The 18,999-nt window shown below is 44.4% G+C and overlaps 1 protein-coding gene across 1 annotated transcript in view; it reads right to left on the minus strand.

Annotated features, from left to right (window-relative positions):
* TRAM1 (translocation associated membrane protein 1) overlaps positions 1–18,999 on the minus strand; it is a 107,671-nt gene that overhangs the window by 12,099 nt on the left and 76,573 nt on the right. Inside the window, exons 9-10 of the mRNA XM_029591447.1 lie at positions 16,131–16,274; positions 1,385–1,542 (exon numbers count right to left, since the gene is read on the minus strand). Coding sequence (XP_029447307.1) covers positions 1,385–1,542; positions 16,131–16,274 — 302 coding nt within the window. The remainder of the gene's footprint in view (positions 1–1,384; positions 1,543–16,130; positions 16,275–18,999) is intronic.

The following is an 18,999-nucleotide window of genomic DNA, read 5'->3' on the forward strand; positions in this document are numbered from 1 at the left end:
AGTTCTCTGGCGATATCGCCTTCTCTTTCCAGTACTATTTCTCACAAAGGCGAGAACTACATTAACTATGTGTAACATGGAGTAAAGATTCTTCTCATGTTCTGGGTACAGTTTTCTGCCTGGCCAAACCAGAGCCTTTAATACCCAGAACACGAGGGGCCTACAAATAAATGTACTGTTGGCAGAACCTGATTCTCCTGGTAATACCACATTGCTAGTTTGTATTCCAAGTGAATACCCAACAAGCAGACATAAAGGCAGGATATCATTGCTCAGCAGCCACACAAAACTGTCTCCTCAGCATGCCTCTCAATATGGCACAGAATGAAACTGGAAGAGAAATGACATGTTTCATACTCTGAACATATGCGTGTAAGCCTTCACAGCTTTCCTGAATGATAAATCACCTCATTAAGTGACAAAGGCTGAGAACTGAGATTCTACAGTAAGTTACTCCCCCCTTGGTAACTCTCTAGCTAGTCTGAGGCCCACTGCCAGTGAACATAAGACTGGTTTATTTCCTGGCAGTTAGCAGCTCAAATGCAAAATAAAAAAAGGTGAGAGGCAGATTTCAAATTCAGTAGCTTAAAATGTGCCAAACTGCAAAGTAGTTCACCTTCCCCCAAACACCAAGAAATTCAGGTGTATTTGTTAAAAAATAAATGAGAGATAACTACAATACACTGCCCTATCTTCAAATGCCTGCATTCTCAACCTAACACAAATTAAGCATAGTTGATGGCAGATCCTTAGTGCTGCACTGTTTGCTCTACCAGTGTCTCTGCCAAGTATGTACCAGCTTTCGAATCCTGTCTCAAGGTGTGGGCTTTTTTTTTTTTTTTCAAAAAGAAATTAAAAACATTGCTTTTTCAACAAGCCTACTTCCCCTCTACACCCTCCACCTGACGCACGAAAATCTTTTGTCTATATGAATGTTGACGCTATTGTACATATGACTGTTGACGCTATTGTCGCTATTGTAAATATACTGTACATTACTTTTATTAATATTGTTTAACTTGTCCATTGTAATATGTTACTATACTTTACTGTTTATTTTTAGTTTCTGTTCCATGTAAAGGCATCGCCTACTAGTTCTGAGTTAAATGTACACCGATACGATGTGCAAACGGCTATCGGTATATAATAATATAATAAATAAAAAAAAAGAAAAATGTAAATTATATATGACTAAAGCATTCTGGGATACATGTGTCTACTTTTCCGCAAGAGGCTTGGAAACTTTGCATTAAGTTGTTGGCTAACAATCTTGCAAGCAAATAAACAGCTTGCCCTAAGTGGCATTACAAATACATGGCTAAAGTAGACTATCCGCTCATCAAGCCTCTTCAGTTTTTCTAATTTACACTGGGTTTATACGCACCTTTTTCCTTTTTAGTGGGCTTACTTTTCACGGATACAGATTTCTTCTTCAGGGCCTGGGACGGAGAAGAGTGTTCTCTCCATCTTCTCAGCTGGAAATTAATGAACTTCCACATCATGAAAGCCTGTGTGGCACAGATAGATGCCAGTACGCTGATCCTGCAGACAGATATTACAGCAGCGATAGCTCAGTGTAGCTGCAGAAGCAAAGGTCTTCTAAAAGGAAGGCAAAGCACATTCTTCACAGCATGCCTGTTGCATTGTGTTTTTCTGGGAGAAAAACTTGCACCATGTTTTTGGGTTTCAAGAACCCAAAAACTCTTACATAAAAAAAAAAACTGCCTTGGATTTCTTTGGATATGGTTTGTGTTTTATGGGAATGCTTTAAAAATACATAAACATTAAACCATAAAAAAATGTAAAAAAAAAAAATTCTGCCCTGATTCAATGGCCCTGTGTTATAATTAGTGGCAGAAAGCAGAGACCTGCTGGCATCACAGGCTTACATAGATTGATGGCTGCCTCATGTTTCTACTGAAGAGATACTCCACATGAAATGCTGTGACCCAACACTACATATACACATTAGACAAGTCAATGATTCTGTAGTATGTGAATTTTGTATAATTTGTTGTTTTTGTTTATTGCTTTGGGAGATAGTTTCTATCAGTAAAGCAATTCATAAATGCTATTAAAATAAATAAAAAATAGTAAAGCTACCAAGTACAGGGGAACCCTTGGAGAATAAATGGCTGTTTTTCATAACCCTTATCCCACTATGTCAAAGGAAGGCAACTTTTTTCATAATTTATGTTAGAAACAAGAACCCCACTCTCACACTGCACCAATATTAATTCAACGTGGACTTATAGCAATAAACAATTATAAATTATGTGCATTTTTATAGTGGATCCTCTTAATTCAATAGTATGGGAAACTCACAAATTTGCTTATGGCACCCCAGCAAGTTTGTTTATTACAAACAGGGTTCTCTGTAGACAGAAGAATGAATTAGCCATGCCATACGAGCAATGTCACTTGACAGCACCTAATGGACCCATCTCTCTAGTTCAGCAGATGTTTTATTGAGCATGAACAGAGGTTCCTGCCTCGTGAGCCCTTCAGGATATTGTAGAGCTTAGATTTAGCTAGCTGACTCTCCGGGGAGGCAGGTAGATAATATGCATGGCTAATTTATCTTGTTGTCTACAAAGAACCCCATTTACAGTAAGCAAACTTGCTTTCTCCGTTGGCAAGCAGAGCCGAATTAACAATGACATGGGCAGTCCCAAGCTAAGAGTTGCATTCGGATCAATACTGAAAAAAGCAACCCAACTCCACCAGAGGACAGTGGACTACTAGGTGAACAGGTTGTACAAAACTGCTTGCCCAAGACTACTGGTCACTTTGTGATAAATTGTTCAAACATTAGTGGGACACAAAGGTACACACAGATGACCAATTCACAACTTTGCAAATGCCTTCAATAAAGGCAGCCCCTAAGGTGGGCCATGGCTCTCACTTGATGAACCTTAATAGAGTCCATAATCTGTAAATTAGCCAGCACATGCAATATGAGTCCTTCTCAAATAAAGCAGAGCTACTTACCTGTCACATTGGTGACATCATTGGATGGAGCCCGGCATGGAACTTTGATCTCAAAGAATCTAGAACTTTCAAATATGCCCTACTGAGCATGTGCTGCTATAGTCATCACCCTGCCCCCTAGGCAGAGTCCCTCAGTCCATAATACGGCTAATACATAGAGAAACCAACTCCCAGGAGAGGCGGGGGGTTTTATGAGGACTAACATTCTGCTGTCCTCTGAGAAAACCTGATACAGGTAAGCAACTGCGCTTTCTCCAAGGACAAGCAGGATGGTAAGTCCTCACAAAAATGGGTGAATCCCAAGCTATAGCCTGTCCGAGCAGGACAAAGCAGGAAACTACACCATGCTAAAAGCACTACCTCTCTCTCCCTTTTGCCTGTGAGGCAGCTGACCCACAAAGGGGTTTAGGAGGGAAAAGAATTAGGTTTTACAAAGAGAAAAACCATAAAAAAAGACAGACACAAAACCCCTTTGCATAGCAGATGAGCTTAAGGCAGGGGAGTGATGCGAGTGCCAACAAGAAACATACGCCGCATCATGGAAAACATAAGCAGGGTTTCAGATCAGTAAACCCTGACAGTAGGTCTAGAACCTCCTGGATACAGGAAAAATTCTAGAGATGTAAACAAGAAAGGGACTCTTGGACGAAGACCGCAACAGTTTTCTTCAGTGTTACAACCAAAAAACAAACTGGGGCTCGAGAACTACCTAGAAAAACTGCAGTCCACCGACATCCAAGAACAGAATGTCTCTGCAGAAATGTACCCATGTTTGGCTAATAGGCATAATGGGCAGAAACCCCAAGCAACACTTGGAAGAATAATCAGCAACAACGCCAGGGTCTGCAAAAAACCCTACGTTCCAAAGCAGCAGACATAGCTGACCAGCAGGATAGCATGAAGAGTTTCAGGGGAAGAAAGGCAATCTCTGAATGGGATCGCTAGCTCAAACCCCTGAGCAGGAAGGCCTGAAACTCACCCAACACTGCATCTTGTCAAGGGCAGGGCTATCTATCCTGTCTACAGGATAGTTCAAGTGAGCAAGACGACACTTTGAGCAACCTAGTGAAGTGAGAAAAGCTAAAAGGCAGTATTGACCAGAGCTTGGCAAAAATATAGGGAAAAAGTGGTGTCTCTTTCCCTGCAGGTATATGCTAAGGTATACCACAAATACCTTAGCTTTCCCCCTCCCTCCCATGAGATTCAAACTGGAAGTTGGAAGGAGCGAAGAATCCAAGGAGGCAGACCGCTGGGGTAAGCAGAAGTCGCTAGGCCAGTGATGGCCAACCTTTTGCGCTCAGTGTGTCAAAATTCATAAAAAAACGAGCATAACTCGGGTGGTGTGTCACTTCTAGAAAAATCCATAATTTTGTGATATTTGTAGCTCTAATTAATAACAAAATGTTATAATTTTAATATATGTACTGTATTTATTAATAAAGCAAAAACAAATAATTCTTTACCTTAACTGCTTAGTGACTTTTTTGTTGCTGAATTTCATTGGCTAAATCTTCAATTAAAACACTCTCTCCCCCTCCACCCCCCACAAACTCTTACTCCCCTGGATTTTCTCATACACACTCATGCTCAAACACACACACACACACAACACACTGAACCCCAGGCAGGCTCCCATTCATTTTCACACCACTCCTGCTCCATCCTCCAGGCAGGCACCAATTCAATCTCACACACACAGACCCCCAGGCAGGCACCCATGCATTCACACACATACACCCCCAGGCAGGCACCCATTCATACACATGCACACACTAAAGGCAGAGACCCCCTCTCTTTCTTTTGCCAGCAACCTCAGAACCTCTCTCATTCCTCTGCTGCCACTGTCACTGCTGCCGCATGGCTATTGGGGAGGTGCCGATTGCTGCTACTGGCACTGAAGCCCATTCTGCTGCCTCCTCTATGCAGGCACCGTGGGCTTCCACTTTCTCCATGCTGATCTTGTACATTGCGAGATATGCATAGAGAAATTGCTATTCTTTATTTATAGTTTTTTTATATACCGCGGCACGTAATGCACATCACCTCAGTTTACAGCAAACAGTAATTCAGCCATAGGCTTTACAATAAACATAAGTGGAAAGGCAAATGCTTGTTTAAAAGATAACTAGGAATATAAATATCATATACATGTGTGTAACAAAGATAACTGAAATAATTAACTTAAAGTCTGTCCTGTAGGGAAATTTTTTTTTTTGGGAATAATACGGGTAGGGAAGGGAGTCGGGGGGGGGGGAAGGCAAGGTAGGGGGGAGGAATCAGGAGGAGGTTGAGCAGCAATGTATGTAATTTGCATGAGTCCCATCCTTCAAGGGTAGGCTTTTTTAAACAGCCATGTTTTTAGGTTATGTTTAAATTTTCGGTGGCAAGGTTCCTGGCGCAGCTCCGAGGGCGTACTGTTCCATATTGTGGTTCCTGCTATGATGAGTGAGCGCTCTTTTGTAGATGCATGTTCAGTTAGTTTAGGAGAAGGGATCGGCAGTCTGGCCTGATGTTGGGATCTGATTGGACGGGTTTTTTTTTATTCTTGCACATTCCCAAAGATTACATGTGCCAATCACTAAAAAGTAATTTATTTTTTTTTACCTTTGCTGTCTGATCTTAGTTTTCTAATTGGTTGATCACAGGCTTTTTTTTCCACCTTACCTTTCTTATTTTTTTTGCCAATTCCTTTTATATTGTCTTTTTTTCTGTTTCTTCTCTCTCCATCTTCTTCCCTCAAACACACAGTCGGGTTCTCATTCTCACATGCATTTCTCTCTCTCACACACACACACAGGCTCTCACTGTCACATGCTCTCTCTCATACAATCATTCATACACAGAGTCTCTCACTGGCACATGCTGTCACACACACAAGCTCTCTCTCACTCCCACATGCTGTCTTGCTCAAGCACAGGCTCTCACTGTCACATGCTCTGTCATACAATCATTCATAACACACAGGTTCTCACTGTCACATGATGTCTCCTCTCTCACACACACAGAGGCTCTCACATGCTGTCTCTGCAAACATTCAGGTCCTCACTCTCACACACAATCTCTCAACTCATCTCCATACACGCGCGCACACACACTCTCACCTCTGGGCCTCCTCTTCTCGGGTCGCCGCAGGATGGGCTCTGCAGTGGCCCTAATCTTCTCGGGCCGCAGCGGCCCTGCTACCGGGCCTCTTCCTCTTCTCGGGCCGCTGCGATTTGGGATTCGCAGCTGCCCATAAGCGCAAGCGCTGCTTCTCTTCTGCACGCGCTGATGCTTCTCCTCCTTCCTGCCCATGCGGCTCCTTCCTGCCCATGCGGCTCCGGCAACGTTTACTGCCGGAGCCGCACAGGCAGGAAGGAGGAGCATCAGTGCGTTTAAATGCGATCTTTTTCTTCGGGCTGTGGCGACATGAGCCTCACCACGGCCCTGCCTATCTACCTGTCGCTGCGCCGCATGAGCCTCCCTGCGCCCGGGGGCATTAGGGGAAGGGGGAAGGGGGATATTAAAAAACTAATTTTAAAGGGTCAGCACAGCCGATAAAAAAAAAAAATTTCCCCGATAGTCCACGAAACGCTGCACGTGTCAGCAAAAACGTCTCAGCATGTCAAAGGATAGCCATCACTGCGCTAGGCTGTATAACAACCCCAAGCAAATAACTCACTGCCGATTCTAGTAAGGAGTTACCCACCGAGATACAGCCCTCGGTTTGCTTGGAACAGCAGAAACAGAGAGTGAATTCCACACGGAAGAAATCCAGAAACATTCCACTAAGAGACAGGAAAAGCTGGGGTGCCATAAGTGCAAACCCCTGTTGAACAGGATTTCTTCACAGGCTTGGAAACTCTAAGGGTACCAGGGTAGGGCAAGGGCGATCTCGGAACAGATTGCCAATGATAGCATATACTTCCCCCAAAGAAGCACACGGTCCAGTAAATGGAACAATTGTTGCATGAACCAGGACTTCCCTGTCCGCAGACAGGGTTATCCCTAAAATGGGGAAGTATAGCTTGCAAGCCACTGCAACCAAAGAGCAGCACCTCTATTGCAGGGTCCCTCATTCTCCAACGCCCTCAGCCATGGAAATAGCAATAGGTTGAAAGGCATACTCACCAATTAGATGGATTAGAAACCTCCTCATTGACGGGCTGATTCAGTAAAGTCCGTGAGAGAGCGGACGAACACCCGCTCTCCCGGCGCACGCACAGGCCACTCTCCTGTGTGCGCGATTCTGTATTTAAATGAGGCCCAGCGGTAAAAACGGGCAAAAGGAGGCACTAGGGACACTAGCGCGTCCCTAGCACCTCCTTTTGGACCGGAGCGGCGGCTGCCAGCGGGTTTGACAGCTGACGCTCAATTTTGCCAGCGGTTCGAGCCCATTGACAGCCATGGGCTCGGAAACCGGACGCCGGCAAAATTGAGCATCCGTTTTTCGACCCGACAGATGCCGGCCGACTTAAAAATTGTTTTTCTTTACTTTTGGAAAGTTTCGGAACCTCCGACTTAATATCACCATGATATTAAGTCAGAGGGTGCCCAGAAAAGCAGTTTTTACTGCATTTCTGTGCACTTTCCCGGTGCCCAAAGAAATTAGCGCCTACCTTTGGGTAGGCACTAATTTCTGAAAGCAAAATGTGCGGCTTGGCTGCACATTTTGCTTTGTGAATCGCGCGGGAATACCTAATAGGGCCATTAACATGCATTTGCATGTTGCGGGCGCTATTAAGTTCGGCGGATTGGACGCGCGTTTTCGGCCCCTTACTGAATAAGGGGTGAGGGAAAACGCGCGTCCAGTGGCGGGTTAACAGTGCACTCTGGAGTGCACTGTACTGTATCGGCCTGTGAGGTAGGCTCCTGCAGGCGAGAATGACTGGCAATAGTGGTCCTTATTAAAAAAAAACAAAGAAAAACACACCCATCAAGCTTAGCAGGTATCAACGGTGACGCCTAGACTCAGGGCCGGTGGAAGCACTAGGCGAACTAGGCCTGGGCCTAGGGCGCAGAGTATTAGGGGGCGCCACGAGCAGTGGTATCCCGAGGGGAGCAAATGCCCCCGGGCGCAGGGAGGCTCATGCGGCTGGTAGTGGACCTCATCCCACTGGCGGCTGAGCAGCGACACGCATATAGCAGGCAGATCGGCAGGGCTGTGGTGGAGCTCACGTCACCATGGCCCAAAGAAAAAAGTCGCTTTTAAACGTGCAGGTCCTCCTCCTCCTTCCTGCACGGCCCCGGAAGAAAACGATGCTGGAGCCGCGCGGGGCAGGAAGGAGGAGCATCAGCTGTGTGCTGGATACACACAGCAAGAAGATCGGTAGGGCCATGGTGGAGTACGGCCCGACGAAAAAGGTCACGTTTAAACGTGCAGGTGCTCCTCCGCCTTCCTGCCTGCTCAGCCCCAGAAGAAAACGCTGCCAAAGCCGCGCGGGCAGGAAGGAGGAGGAGGAGCATCAGCGCGTGCAGAAGAGGAGCAGCGCTTACAGTCCGCCGTGAATCCCAAGTCGCAGCGGTCCAAGAAGAGGAGGAGGCCCGGTAGCAGGGCTTCTGCGGATGCCACATTGCGGCAGGCGGCCTGAGAAGATCAGGGCCACTGCAAAGCCCATCCTGCAGCAATCTGTGAAGAAGCGGCCCAGAGGTGAGAGAGAGTCTGAGGGCCTGTAGAGTGTGTATGTATGAGATGAGTTGAGAGACTGTGTGGGAGTGAGGACCTGAATGTTTGCAGAGACAGCATGTGAGAAGCCTCTGTGTGTGTGAGAGAGACAGCATGTGCCAGTGAGAGCCTGTGCTTGAGCAAGACAGCATATGTTGTGTGAGAGACTCAGACAGCATGTGCCAGAGAGAGAGAGTGTGTGTGTATGTGTGAGAGAAAGCATGTGAGAATGAGAATCTGACTGTGTGTTTGAGGGAAGAAGATGGAGAGAAAAGAAATAGAAAAAAAGACAATAGAAAAGGAATTGGCAAAAATATAAGAAAGAGAAGGTGGAAAAAAAAAGCCTTTGACCAACTGATTAGAAAACTAAGATCAGACAGCAAAGGTAAACAAAAAAAAAATACTTTTTAGTGAATGACACATGTAATCTTTGGGAATGTGCAAGAGTAGCACTTTCTCTATGGGAATCTCACATTGTATGAGATCAGCATGGAGGAAGTGGAAACCCACGGGTCCTGCACAGAGGAGACAGCAGAATGGTCTTCAGTGCCAATAGCAGCCATCGGCACCTCCCCAATAGCCATGCGGCAGCAGTGACAGTGGCAGCAGAGGAATGAGAGAGGTTCCGAGATTACTGGCAAAAGAAAGAAAGGGGGGTCTGCCTTTAGTGTGTGCATGTGTATGAATGCGACTCTGCCTGGGGGATGAGGAGGGAGTGGTGTGAAAATGACTGGGAGCTTGCCTGTGTGCGCGCGTGTGTATATGATTGGGAGCTTGCCTGGGTGTGTGTGTTTGTGTGTATGTGAGGGAGCCAGTGAGTGTGAGAGCATGAGTGTGTATGAGAAAATCCAGGGGAGTAAGAGTTTGTGTGTGTGTGTGTGTGGGGGGGGGAGGGGGAGAGAGTGTCTTACAGCCTGAGAGTGTGTCAGTGTCTGTGAGAGCTAGAGGATACGGTGGATATAAGAGCATGAATGTGTATGTATGTGACAGTGTATGTGTGAGAGAGAATGGACATGTGAGTATGTGTAAGAGAGAGAGGATAACCTCCTAATCCTCGACAATATCAGGGTGCCTGGAAATCAAGAGCTCCCATAGAAGAGGAGGACAGCAGGGGCTTTTTAAAATCCTTATTAGTTTTAATTATTGAATGTATTTGATATATGTGCTGTTTTGAAATATTTTATTGGTGTTTGGGAAACTGTAAAAAATGTATATTATTTTAATTAATAGAAATTCTATTTATCAGTAGTTTTAAAATATTCTTTTATTATGGTTTTACTATTATAACTGATGTTTTATGTTTCTTGATTTTATTTGTTTTATGAGGAAAGGTGGTTCTGTTTTTCCATTGTTAATACTCAGAGTCTGGCTTCTTGGAGTTTCCATTTCAGTTTTTGTCTAATTTGTGCTCCTTTATTTTGTATTCTGTATTTGGTGAGAGTCTGTCTCAGCTCTGTGTGTGTGACCATGATGAGAGATTCTGCTAGCATATAGTGTCTGTATAGGGATCTATAGCAATCGGGTTTGTTTTGATTCTTCAGTAGGTGGTGTATTGGTATTCTAGGACCCTTGCTTTTTCACAGGTAGGGTTATTGTTGTTTGAGTCCTTGGTATTACTGTTATGTTACGATGGGATTGCAGTATAGATTTTGAGTGTCTTTTTTGCGGGGTTTTATGTTAGTTCACAATGTGTCTGGCAGTGGAAGGTGTTTGTGCTGCTGTTACTGTGAGGTGACACTAGAATTTGAAAATATCTTTTAGTATGATGAGCTGTAAGGGAAACATCCAAGCTCCATTGTTTGGGGGAATTTCAGTGGATGCACAGTTACAGAACGGGAGGTGCAGGATTTATATTGACATTCTGTCCCTTCCTATATATTCCAGACTTCACTCTCATAGCCATATAGAATTAGTTGAATGAGGCTATCCAATAATTTTATAGTAGTTTTACTAGAAGGATGAAACTGGGCAGCTTTTTAAAATTACGCAGAAGACCCTTTGGTCTTTTTTATTAACACTTTTTTTTTGTAACCAATTTTAAAGCAGGATCCATTCTATAGAGGTGGATGTGATGAAGAAATGTCATTTTGGCTCTCCCACCCAAAAAAAATTCTTCTGTCTAGAGATGCCACTGATTTTCTGTGACCTTAAGCATTAGTACAAGAAGGATTAAGGGGGCGATGCTGGAGAGGCACACACATGCATTAGCCCCCGGGCGCTGGAGACCCTTGGTACGCCACTGGGTGCGAACCATATGGAGCCGCAAGCGGCGGCAAAGAGGAGTGGAGATCTGGCGGGCTGCGAGCAGTGCCCAACCTGCTCACAACCCAGAAAACCCCACAGTCGGTGGGCGTGATCGAGAACAATGTAGGAGTCGGAGCAGAGACCGGGGGGGGGGGGAGCGCAGGGGAAGGCTCGCCTAGGGCACCTAATCCCCTTGCACCGGCCCTGCCTAGACTGTAGAAACCCCTAATTTTCACCAGAGAGCTACTCTGGAAAGACTCCCTCACAAAACAGACCTGCTGTGCCTTAAGACGACCTAAGGAGAGTGCTACCGCTCGACTGGCTCTCGGATCCCATGAGGAACCGAGAGTGACTGCCAGTCAGAAGCAGTGTCATGCCTTCTCCGGGAAAACAGAACGAGGGACACCCCTTGCAGGGGTGGACAACCAGGAATTCATAAGAGTTGCCCTGGAACCCAGTCGAATCCCCCTTCCTGAAGGGGAATCCCCTTAGGATTTGACCAGGAATGCAGTCCTAGGTCAGTCCTGTGGTTGTGGCGCAGAACCTGTAGTGCTCGCCATGAGGAAAACACACACATACCTATACCGTAGAGGGCAACTGGAGAATAAAGCCTTCTGCTGTAAAAACACGCTGACCAGTACTCAAAATGCGGTATCCCATCCTATGGATGGCGGCATACCTATGACCCCATTTGCTGTGCTTGTGGGTAGAATCCCATGGTACAGCAAGGATTGAACACCACATGCTAGAGTCTGTGATTGCGTGCTGCCAAAAAGCAAATCAGAGAGTATGGCGCCATCCTTGCCAGAGGCTGCATCCTCCCACGCCTGCACATCCAGGTGGTAAAACCTGGAAAGAATGTGTAAGGAGGAACACGTCTCAGCTCAGCAAATCGACAGGTGACAATTGAAGCTCCGCCCATGACACTGCCTGAGCTCTATTGGAATGAGTCCTAACCTGTTTAGGCAATGGCTACTCAGCATCCACATATGCAGCAGTGATAACATCCTTAACCCAATAGGCTAATGTAGCCTGCTATGCCGACTCATCCTGATTATCTCCACCATGAAGAACAAACAGGCAATCAATCTTCCTGACAGATTTTAATAACCTCCAATACTGCATCAGATGCCTCTAGACTTCTATTATCGCAACAGATAATATTCAACCACATCTCTCTCTCCTTGTCCAGCATTGGCAGGGAAATTGATTGGTTCAAATGAAAATCTGGCAAAAAAGGATAGCACAGTCAGAAGCTAGATCACCCCCAGAGTCACCCTCAGGAACGGTTCCTGGCAAGGAAGAGCCAGCAGTTTGGACCCAATGAGCGGAACAATTCACCACGAGAACCACCACTTCAAGCCTAACCTCAAGGAGAGGCTTTGCAGAGGCTGGAAAGTGGAATTTGCCAAAATTCTAGAACTGGATTAAGGCTCCACGAGGGCACTGGCAAGCACAAGGGAGGACGAAGAAGCCTCATGCCCTACAAAACCAGGTCACATCCAGATGGACTGACACGAGTCCGCCATTCACCTGATCCTTGAAAACAGGCAAGAGCCATTACCTGAACCTTCAAGGGCCCACCCTGTGAATTCCAAAATGAGTGGGATCTTAACTGAACAAGGAAGCATGCTTCCTTCCTCCCACCAAGCCTCCTATTCTCTCCAAACCCAAACAATCTAAAGAGGGGAGAACTTTTGTGCTCAAAGCAAAGTGGAATCACAGCAGTGGAGATTCCATGCTTCAGCAACTGAGCCCTTTCAAGCACCACACTGAAAAACAAAATTGAGATGGACCTACACGAAGAATAAGTCCCTGCGGACCGGTAACCAAAACAAAGAGTCAGTCAGAAGCCTCCGCAAATCTTGAACCACAAGAAGCACCAGTCCCATGTGTCCTTCAATCTTCCAATCACTCTGCCCAACATGGACATGGGAAAAGGCATACCGAAGCTGGTCTTCCAGCCACTTCTGCTTGAGATCGTTGATGCCCAAGGACTTCAGATATCCCCTCGACTGAAAAATGGGAGGAACCTTCACAATGAGCTATGTCGCTGTAGGCCCTAGTGACCCACTATGAACTCGAATGCTTTGACTGACAACTCCCATTCTCCTGGGGGGGAGATAGCTCTTATATTCTATTTTCTCACAATGTGGGAGGTGGAGATTTCCTGAAGATGTAGTTATGCTCATTCCAACAGCTGGATTATTACCTGTAACACCTGTTAGCTCTTGGTGCCTTCCTGGCGATTGATGCATGTCACTATTGTTGTGGTGGCTGACATTACTCAGAGCGCTTGGCCCTGCTAGCAGTCGAACAGCAAACATGCCAACTGTACAGCACATGCTTCCAGATGAATATAGTAAGCAGTGCAAATCGCAAGGCACTTAAGCAGCATGCTTACAACCAATGTCTGATAATTGTGCGTCCAACTGCTCATCCTGTACAAGGCAAGTTCAGACAGGACGCCCAAAATGAGCTCCCTGCACACGGGACTGGTAACGCTAAGGAAAACGCACCCAAGCGAGGGGGGGGGGAGGGGGGAAAAGATGTGGGACAATGTTAAGTCAACAGTGGTACCTACAGGTTGACTATGAGAACCAGGGTTAAGCTTTCCGGTATTTCGCTGTTGGCCCCTAGGGGCTGAAAGAACTGTTATACCTGATGTTGTACATTGCAGACCTTCAATGTAATGTAATGTTCTCCTTTTTTTTTCATTCTGTAATGTCTGTTACCTTATATCATGCTGCTGTTGTATGTTTATGGTTACAATTGAAAAAAAACAAAACAAAACAAAAAAAAAAAAAAAAAGAAAAAGGTGCTTGAAAACCAAACACTTCCTTCCTCGGATCTTAATCCTTCTGATGGTTGATTCCCAACAGAAGTTTGCTGTAAAACTTTAAAGAAGCACTTGAAGGACTTTTTATTTAGAGAAGCTTTTAAGATATTACAATAACTTCAATAAAGCTAGACTGTTAAAATTACTCAAAATCCTGATGTGCTTCTTTGGCTATTACAGATGAAAACATGACGCTCTAGCAATGGTTAATTTTGTATTTTTAAATTTGGTTTTAATTATGTTGTGTTATGTTAGTTTTTTGGAATAATTATGAATGGCTCTATGTAAGCTGCTTAGGATCCTGGCTATTGTGGCCTATACCTTTTTTTAAATAAAACTTAGAACAGCAGTCTTCTGGTGGGGACGAATATTCCGGCAAGTCAGGTAAAGTGTCAGATGAAATTCCAGCTGTGCCTTCCTCTAACTCCACAGGAGTGGAACACTATCCCAAGACCCCAATTATCACAGAGTGCCTGAGGTAGGGATCTCTGGTGTCTCGGAGGGGACAAACAGAGGATGATGGAAGATTAGCTGATCTAGCTAAACCTTTTTAGTCATCCTCTGACTCATAGCAGGGGGAAGGTCTATCTGAAAACTGAGGGTTAGTTTCCAAAGTTGGCAGCTCCTGTTCAAGTAAGCACTGGCACAGAGGAAGGAAGAGTACCAGACTGTGGAAATAACTTTCCCATTTTAGATAGGAGAGGTTGCCAGGCCCCTTTCCTTATCACCAGTAATTTGGGAGGCAAAGAAAGTCTTCACTAACTCAGTGATTTGGTCCACTGACTATTGTATTCTTTGGGTCAGAGCTGGAGAAGTTATCTTCCACAGAAACTCAAATCAGTTCCTTCTCACATTTTTGAGTCAAAGTGCTCTGCATTATTTGCTGGGCTCCTTGCCAGAGCTCCTGATGTCTGAGATGGAGTTACCTTAATCAGTGACCACCCAGATAGCAATGGCACTGTGGAAGGGATTGGTGCTGGAGTTTCCAGCTGTAGCTTTGGTGGAGCCTTGGAGTACTCCATGCAGAGGCCACTGTGTCCTGGATGGGTTACGGTCCAGAGAGAAGGGGCAAGACATTGTCAAGTGTATCTCTTCTGAATCGTGAGGGAAGATAGTGCCTGCATTTGACCTAGAACTCCATTGGCACCGAGACACTGAACTACTTTGATGTCAAAGTTGACCAGTCTTTATTGGTGTTAAAGCATTAGAGAACTTCAAAACTGAAAGTGGTGCTGTGTTACTGGAGCTGAGATTCCTTATCTTCTTTGGACAGGGCTCATAGGATTCATTTATGTGCTGATGACCACACTGTCTCCGGTACACAGCATTTCCATGTCTTACTCAACCCTAAATTTATGGCAGATCCGGAACATGAAACTAGGGAAAGGGGGGGGGGGGGGGGGAGTACAAGGAGGAGTCTGAGGATGTCCTGATATAGGACTAGGTTTAACCAGGCTCATGAGGGTGTTTCTCCTTTAAAATGTCTTACAGAGTTCTTCCACCTTTCAGGCCCGGTTTCGTTGACATCTGGGGGGCAACACAACCTCAGTTGTAGTGGTTGGTCATATCATGGTTCGGGCCCAGGTACTTGAAGCAGATGTCATGTACATCTGTGATGGACATCCAGCAGTCCCTAAAACCACTGAAGATCTGCTTCTTGGATCCCCTGGATATGGGGACACACCTAAAGTGATTTATTTATTTTTTTTAGTAGCACTGAAAATGCTAATGAAGGGGCTGCTGAAAACTGCAATGAGAATCAAAATTAGCAAAAAATATCAAAAGTGTAAAGCATTCAAATGATAGCTTGGACAAAATCAGACTAAGGGGCTCATGAGGCAGTGCGCATATGGGGGAGCTTCTGTACATGCTCAGTAAAACTTTTACTGAGCTAGAAAGATGGGTCCCATTCAGTACCGTCAGATGACATCAACCACATACCATGGTTAATTCAGCCCTGCTTGTTGACAGAGAACAATTAATGCCCAAGGTAGTATTTCTCAACTCTTTCTTGGAGCCACACCTAATCAGTCAGGTTTTCAGGACTGCCATAATGAATATGCATGAGAGACTTGCTTACTCAGGCTCTGTAATGTATGCAAATCTATCTCATGCATATTCATGATGGCATTCCTGAAATCCCAACTGGATAGATATGCCACCAGTAGAGAACTGGGAAACACTAGCTCAAGGATTACCATGAAAGAAGGGTGCATATATTATAAAGAGAATCCACTGTGATTAAGATAAAAACAGGTGAAAATTTTTACAAAGTATGCTGGACCTGAAATAGCTACTGCTTATGATTCCTGCATGATACTAGAGAGATTCCTCCTTTGTAAAGACTAGAACCTAGGCAGATAACGGCATCCGGAAACTCGCACCAGCATGTCCACTGTATCTCTATGGTACCTGATAGGCAACACGTTGAAGTTTCCGGTACTGAAATCCAGAGCTTGATTATCTGCTCGAGCAAGACCAAAGCCAACAGTAAGGACGGACAGAATCAAAGTGAGAAGTCTTCCCAAGACAAACAGAACAGCCCACACTGAAAACCTGTAAGAAAAAATAAAAAAAAGATTGAATTCAATCAACTGCATATTTACAACTTTAGTAAGGAATAAACTATTTAGCCAACAAAAGCTGCAGAAAGAACTCATTTGAGTTTCCCAGAATGCGAATAAAATGGCAGGATCGTTGACATACTGAAGCATGCTCATAACAGCACAGAGCCAATAAAGCACCAGTCTGACTGCTGAATGTGCTTTGAATGGAAGATTGGGCCAGAATGCCTTAAAATGAAAACCTTCCACTTTCTAAATATAATTTTTTAGGGCAATAAGAAAGGACACTGGCATACAGAATAAGTCTCGTGTCACCTGTTGCTTGTGTTCATTTTGGGAGTTAAGAGGTATACGCATACAAAAATCACAAACAGTACTGGTACAGAGCCATTGCCCAGTGTCCATACCATTCAATACATACACACTTATCTAATATTCAACCTTATTCTTACAGAAGAATAAAGCTTTATTTCAGCACTTTTCAAGTCCATGTATCTCTCACCCATTCTTCCACTTTATAAAAAATAGGGAACACACACACACATATATATATGATATGATTCATCCTTGGGTATTTCTTCTACACGTGTCTGGAAGTTTCTTTTCATTCAATGTATTTTTCCCACATAGATTTTCTCCAGTCATATTCTTGGAGTCAAAAAGCAGCCTCTACATAAAAGTTTACATTCCACATGCTCTTTTAAGTTTACTACAAAGAGAGATGCAGGACGAACATGACTAATGTGTTTTTTGCAACCAACTTTAAGAAAATCAGAGCAAGTAATAAAGATATGGGTCAAAGCTGGTCAACTTCACACTGCAAACCTCCTTCCCAAACATCTTAAAGTCAACAACCTGGAACCTCACAAAACTACATTACAAACTTACATAAAATGCCTACCAGTCCTAAAGCCTGACTGCTTTAGTTACCATGTATTGCTTTTAAGCAAAGGAAATGCTGCCAGAGGAATCACACTGGAAATTGGGGGAAGTTCCTCGGCTTTATTTTTACATTTGAAATCTTGTTAAAACCGATCACACAAGCATTTTCCAATACATAACTGTACTTTATTATAGTTTATTCGATATGTTCCATGTTCCATGTATGTTCCATGTAAACCGCCTTCCCGGCGATAGTTTTCTCTGTTAATTGTGAACCGGAGTGATATGTATTGTATACAGGAACTTCCGGTATATAAAAACCTAAAAATAAATAAATAAATAAATAACAAGAGACAACAGGGGTCCTGCTGTGGTTTAGGCCTCAACTTACACAGGTTTAACTTGTGTTTGAGGAGCAGCAATGTTCAGCTTCCAATCATCCATTCCTAGCAGCTGGCTGCTGGTAGGTTTACCAGAGCGCTTTCACTGCGACACACACTGATCTCAACTGAACCACAGTTAAACCTTCAACTGTGCTTCCCAAATTTTTATTCAGAGACCTCATGAGCTTTTTCATGATTTTAGACAGACGTTAACCGAAACAGCAACCTCCACTTCCCCCACCAAAAGCTGGGAAGCAGTGGTGACAGCAGCAGTCAGCATGTGGTCTGCAAGTCAGTGCACATGCTCGCGGATCCTGGACCTTCACACAAATTTCCTAACAGGAAGCCCATGCAGGAGGTGGGGCCAATGTTCTCCTTAAGATGTGCATGTATGCAGCCATACAATCCTCCAGCAGCTGCACATGCTTCAGACCTTGTCACACAGACTGCTATGCTGGCAAAACGACATGTCCTGCCATTGCCTACTGTTCTGCGCCATCCATGCTGGCATTGTGAACATGGATTGGCACTTCCTGCTTGCTGATCTCATGCAGGGAAAAGGGAGGTAAAAAATTAGGGGAGAGATGGAGAGAAATGTGGAAGGATGGGAAAGCAAGCATTATAAGGATGAGGGATAGGAAGTGGTAATGTAGAGGAACAGAAGGGTAGGAGAAAGCTGAAAGATTAAGAAAAATAAGATTGCCATACTGGGTCCATCAAACTCAGTATCCTGTTTCCAACAGAGGCCAATCCAGATCACAAGCACCTGGCAGGATCCCAAAGGGTAGACAGATTCCAAGCTGCTTATCTCAGGGATAAGCAGTGGATTTCTGCAACCACTATAATAATGGCATATGGACTTTTCCCTCCAGGAACTTGTCCAAACCCGTTTTTAAATGCTACATTAACAGCTTTCACCACATCCTCTGGCAACAAATTCCAGAGCTTAATTATATATTGAGTAAAAAACATTCTCTTAGTTTTAGGGGTACAACTTTGTAACTTCAACGTGTGTCTGTACTTTTTGAAAGAGTAAACAGATTCATGTTTATTTGTTCTACTCCACGCATTTTATAGATCTCTATCATTATCTCCCCCTCAGCCACCTCGTCTCCCAGCTGAAGAGTCCTAGTCTCTTTAGTCTTTCCTCATAAGAAAATTGTTCCATCCCCTTTATCATTTTGGGCGTCCTTTTCTGAACCTTTTCTAATTCTGCTATATCTTTTTTAAGATGTGGAGACCAGAACTGCATACAAAATTCAAGACAAGATCACACCATGGAGCGATAGAGAGGCATTATGAGAATTTTATGTTTTTTCTTGGCTGCAGCTGCGCAGAAGATTTCAACATGTTAGCTACGGCGACGCTTAGATCCTTTTCCTGAATAGTGACGGCTAATATGAAACTTTGTAATGTGTAGCCAATATTTTGGGCTTCTCTTCCCTACCTGCA

The sequence above is a fragment of the Rhinatrema bivittatum genome, chromosome 2 (genome assembly GCF_901001135.1).
Source record: "Rhinatrema bivittatum chromosome 2, aRhiBiv1.1, whole genome shotgun sequence".
Taxonomy (NCBI): Eukaryota; Metazoa; Chordata; class Amphibia; order Gymnophiona; family Rhinatrematidae; genus Rhinatrema; species Rhinatrema bivittatum.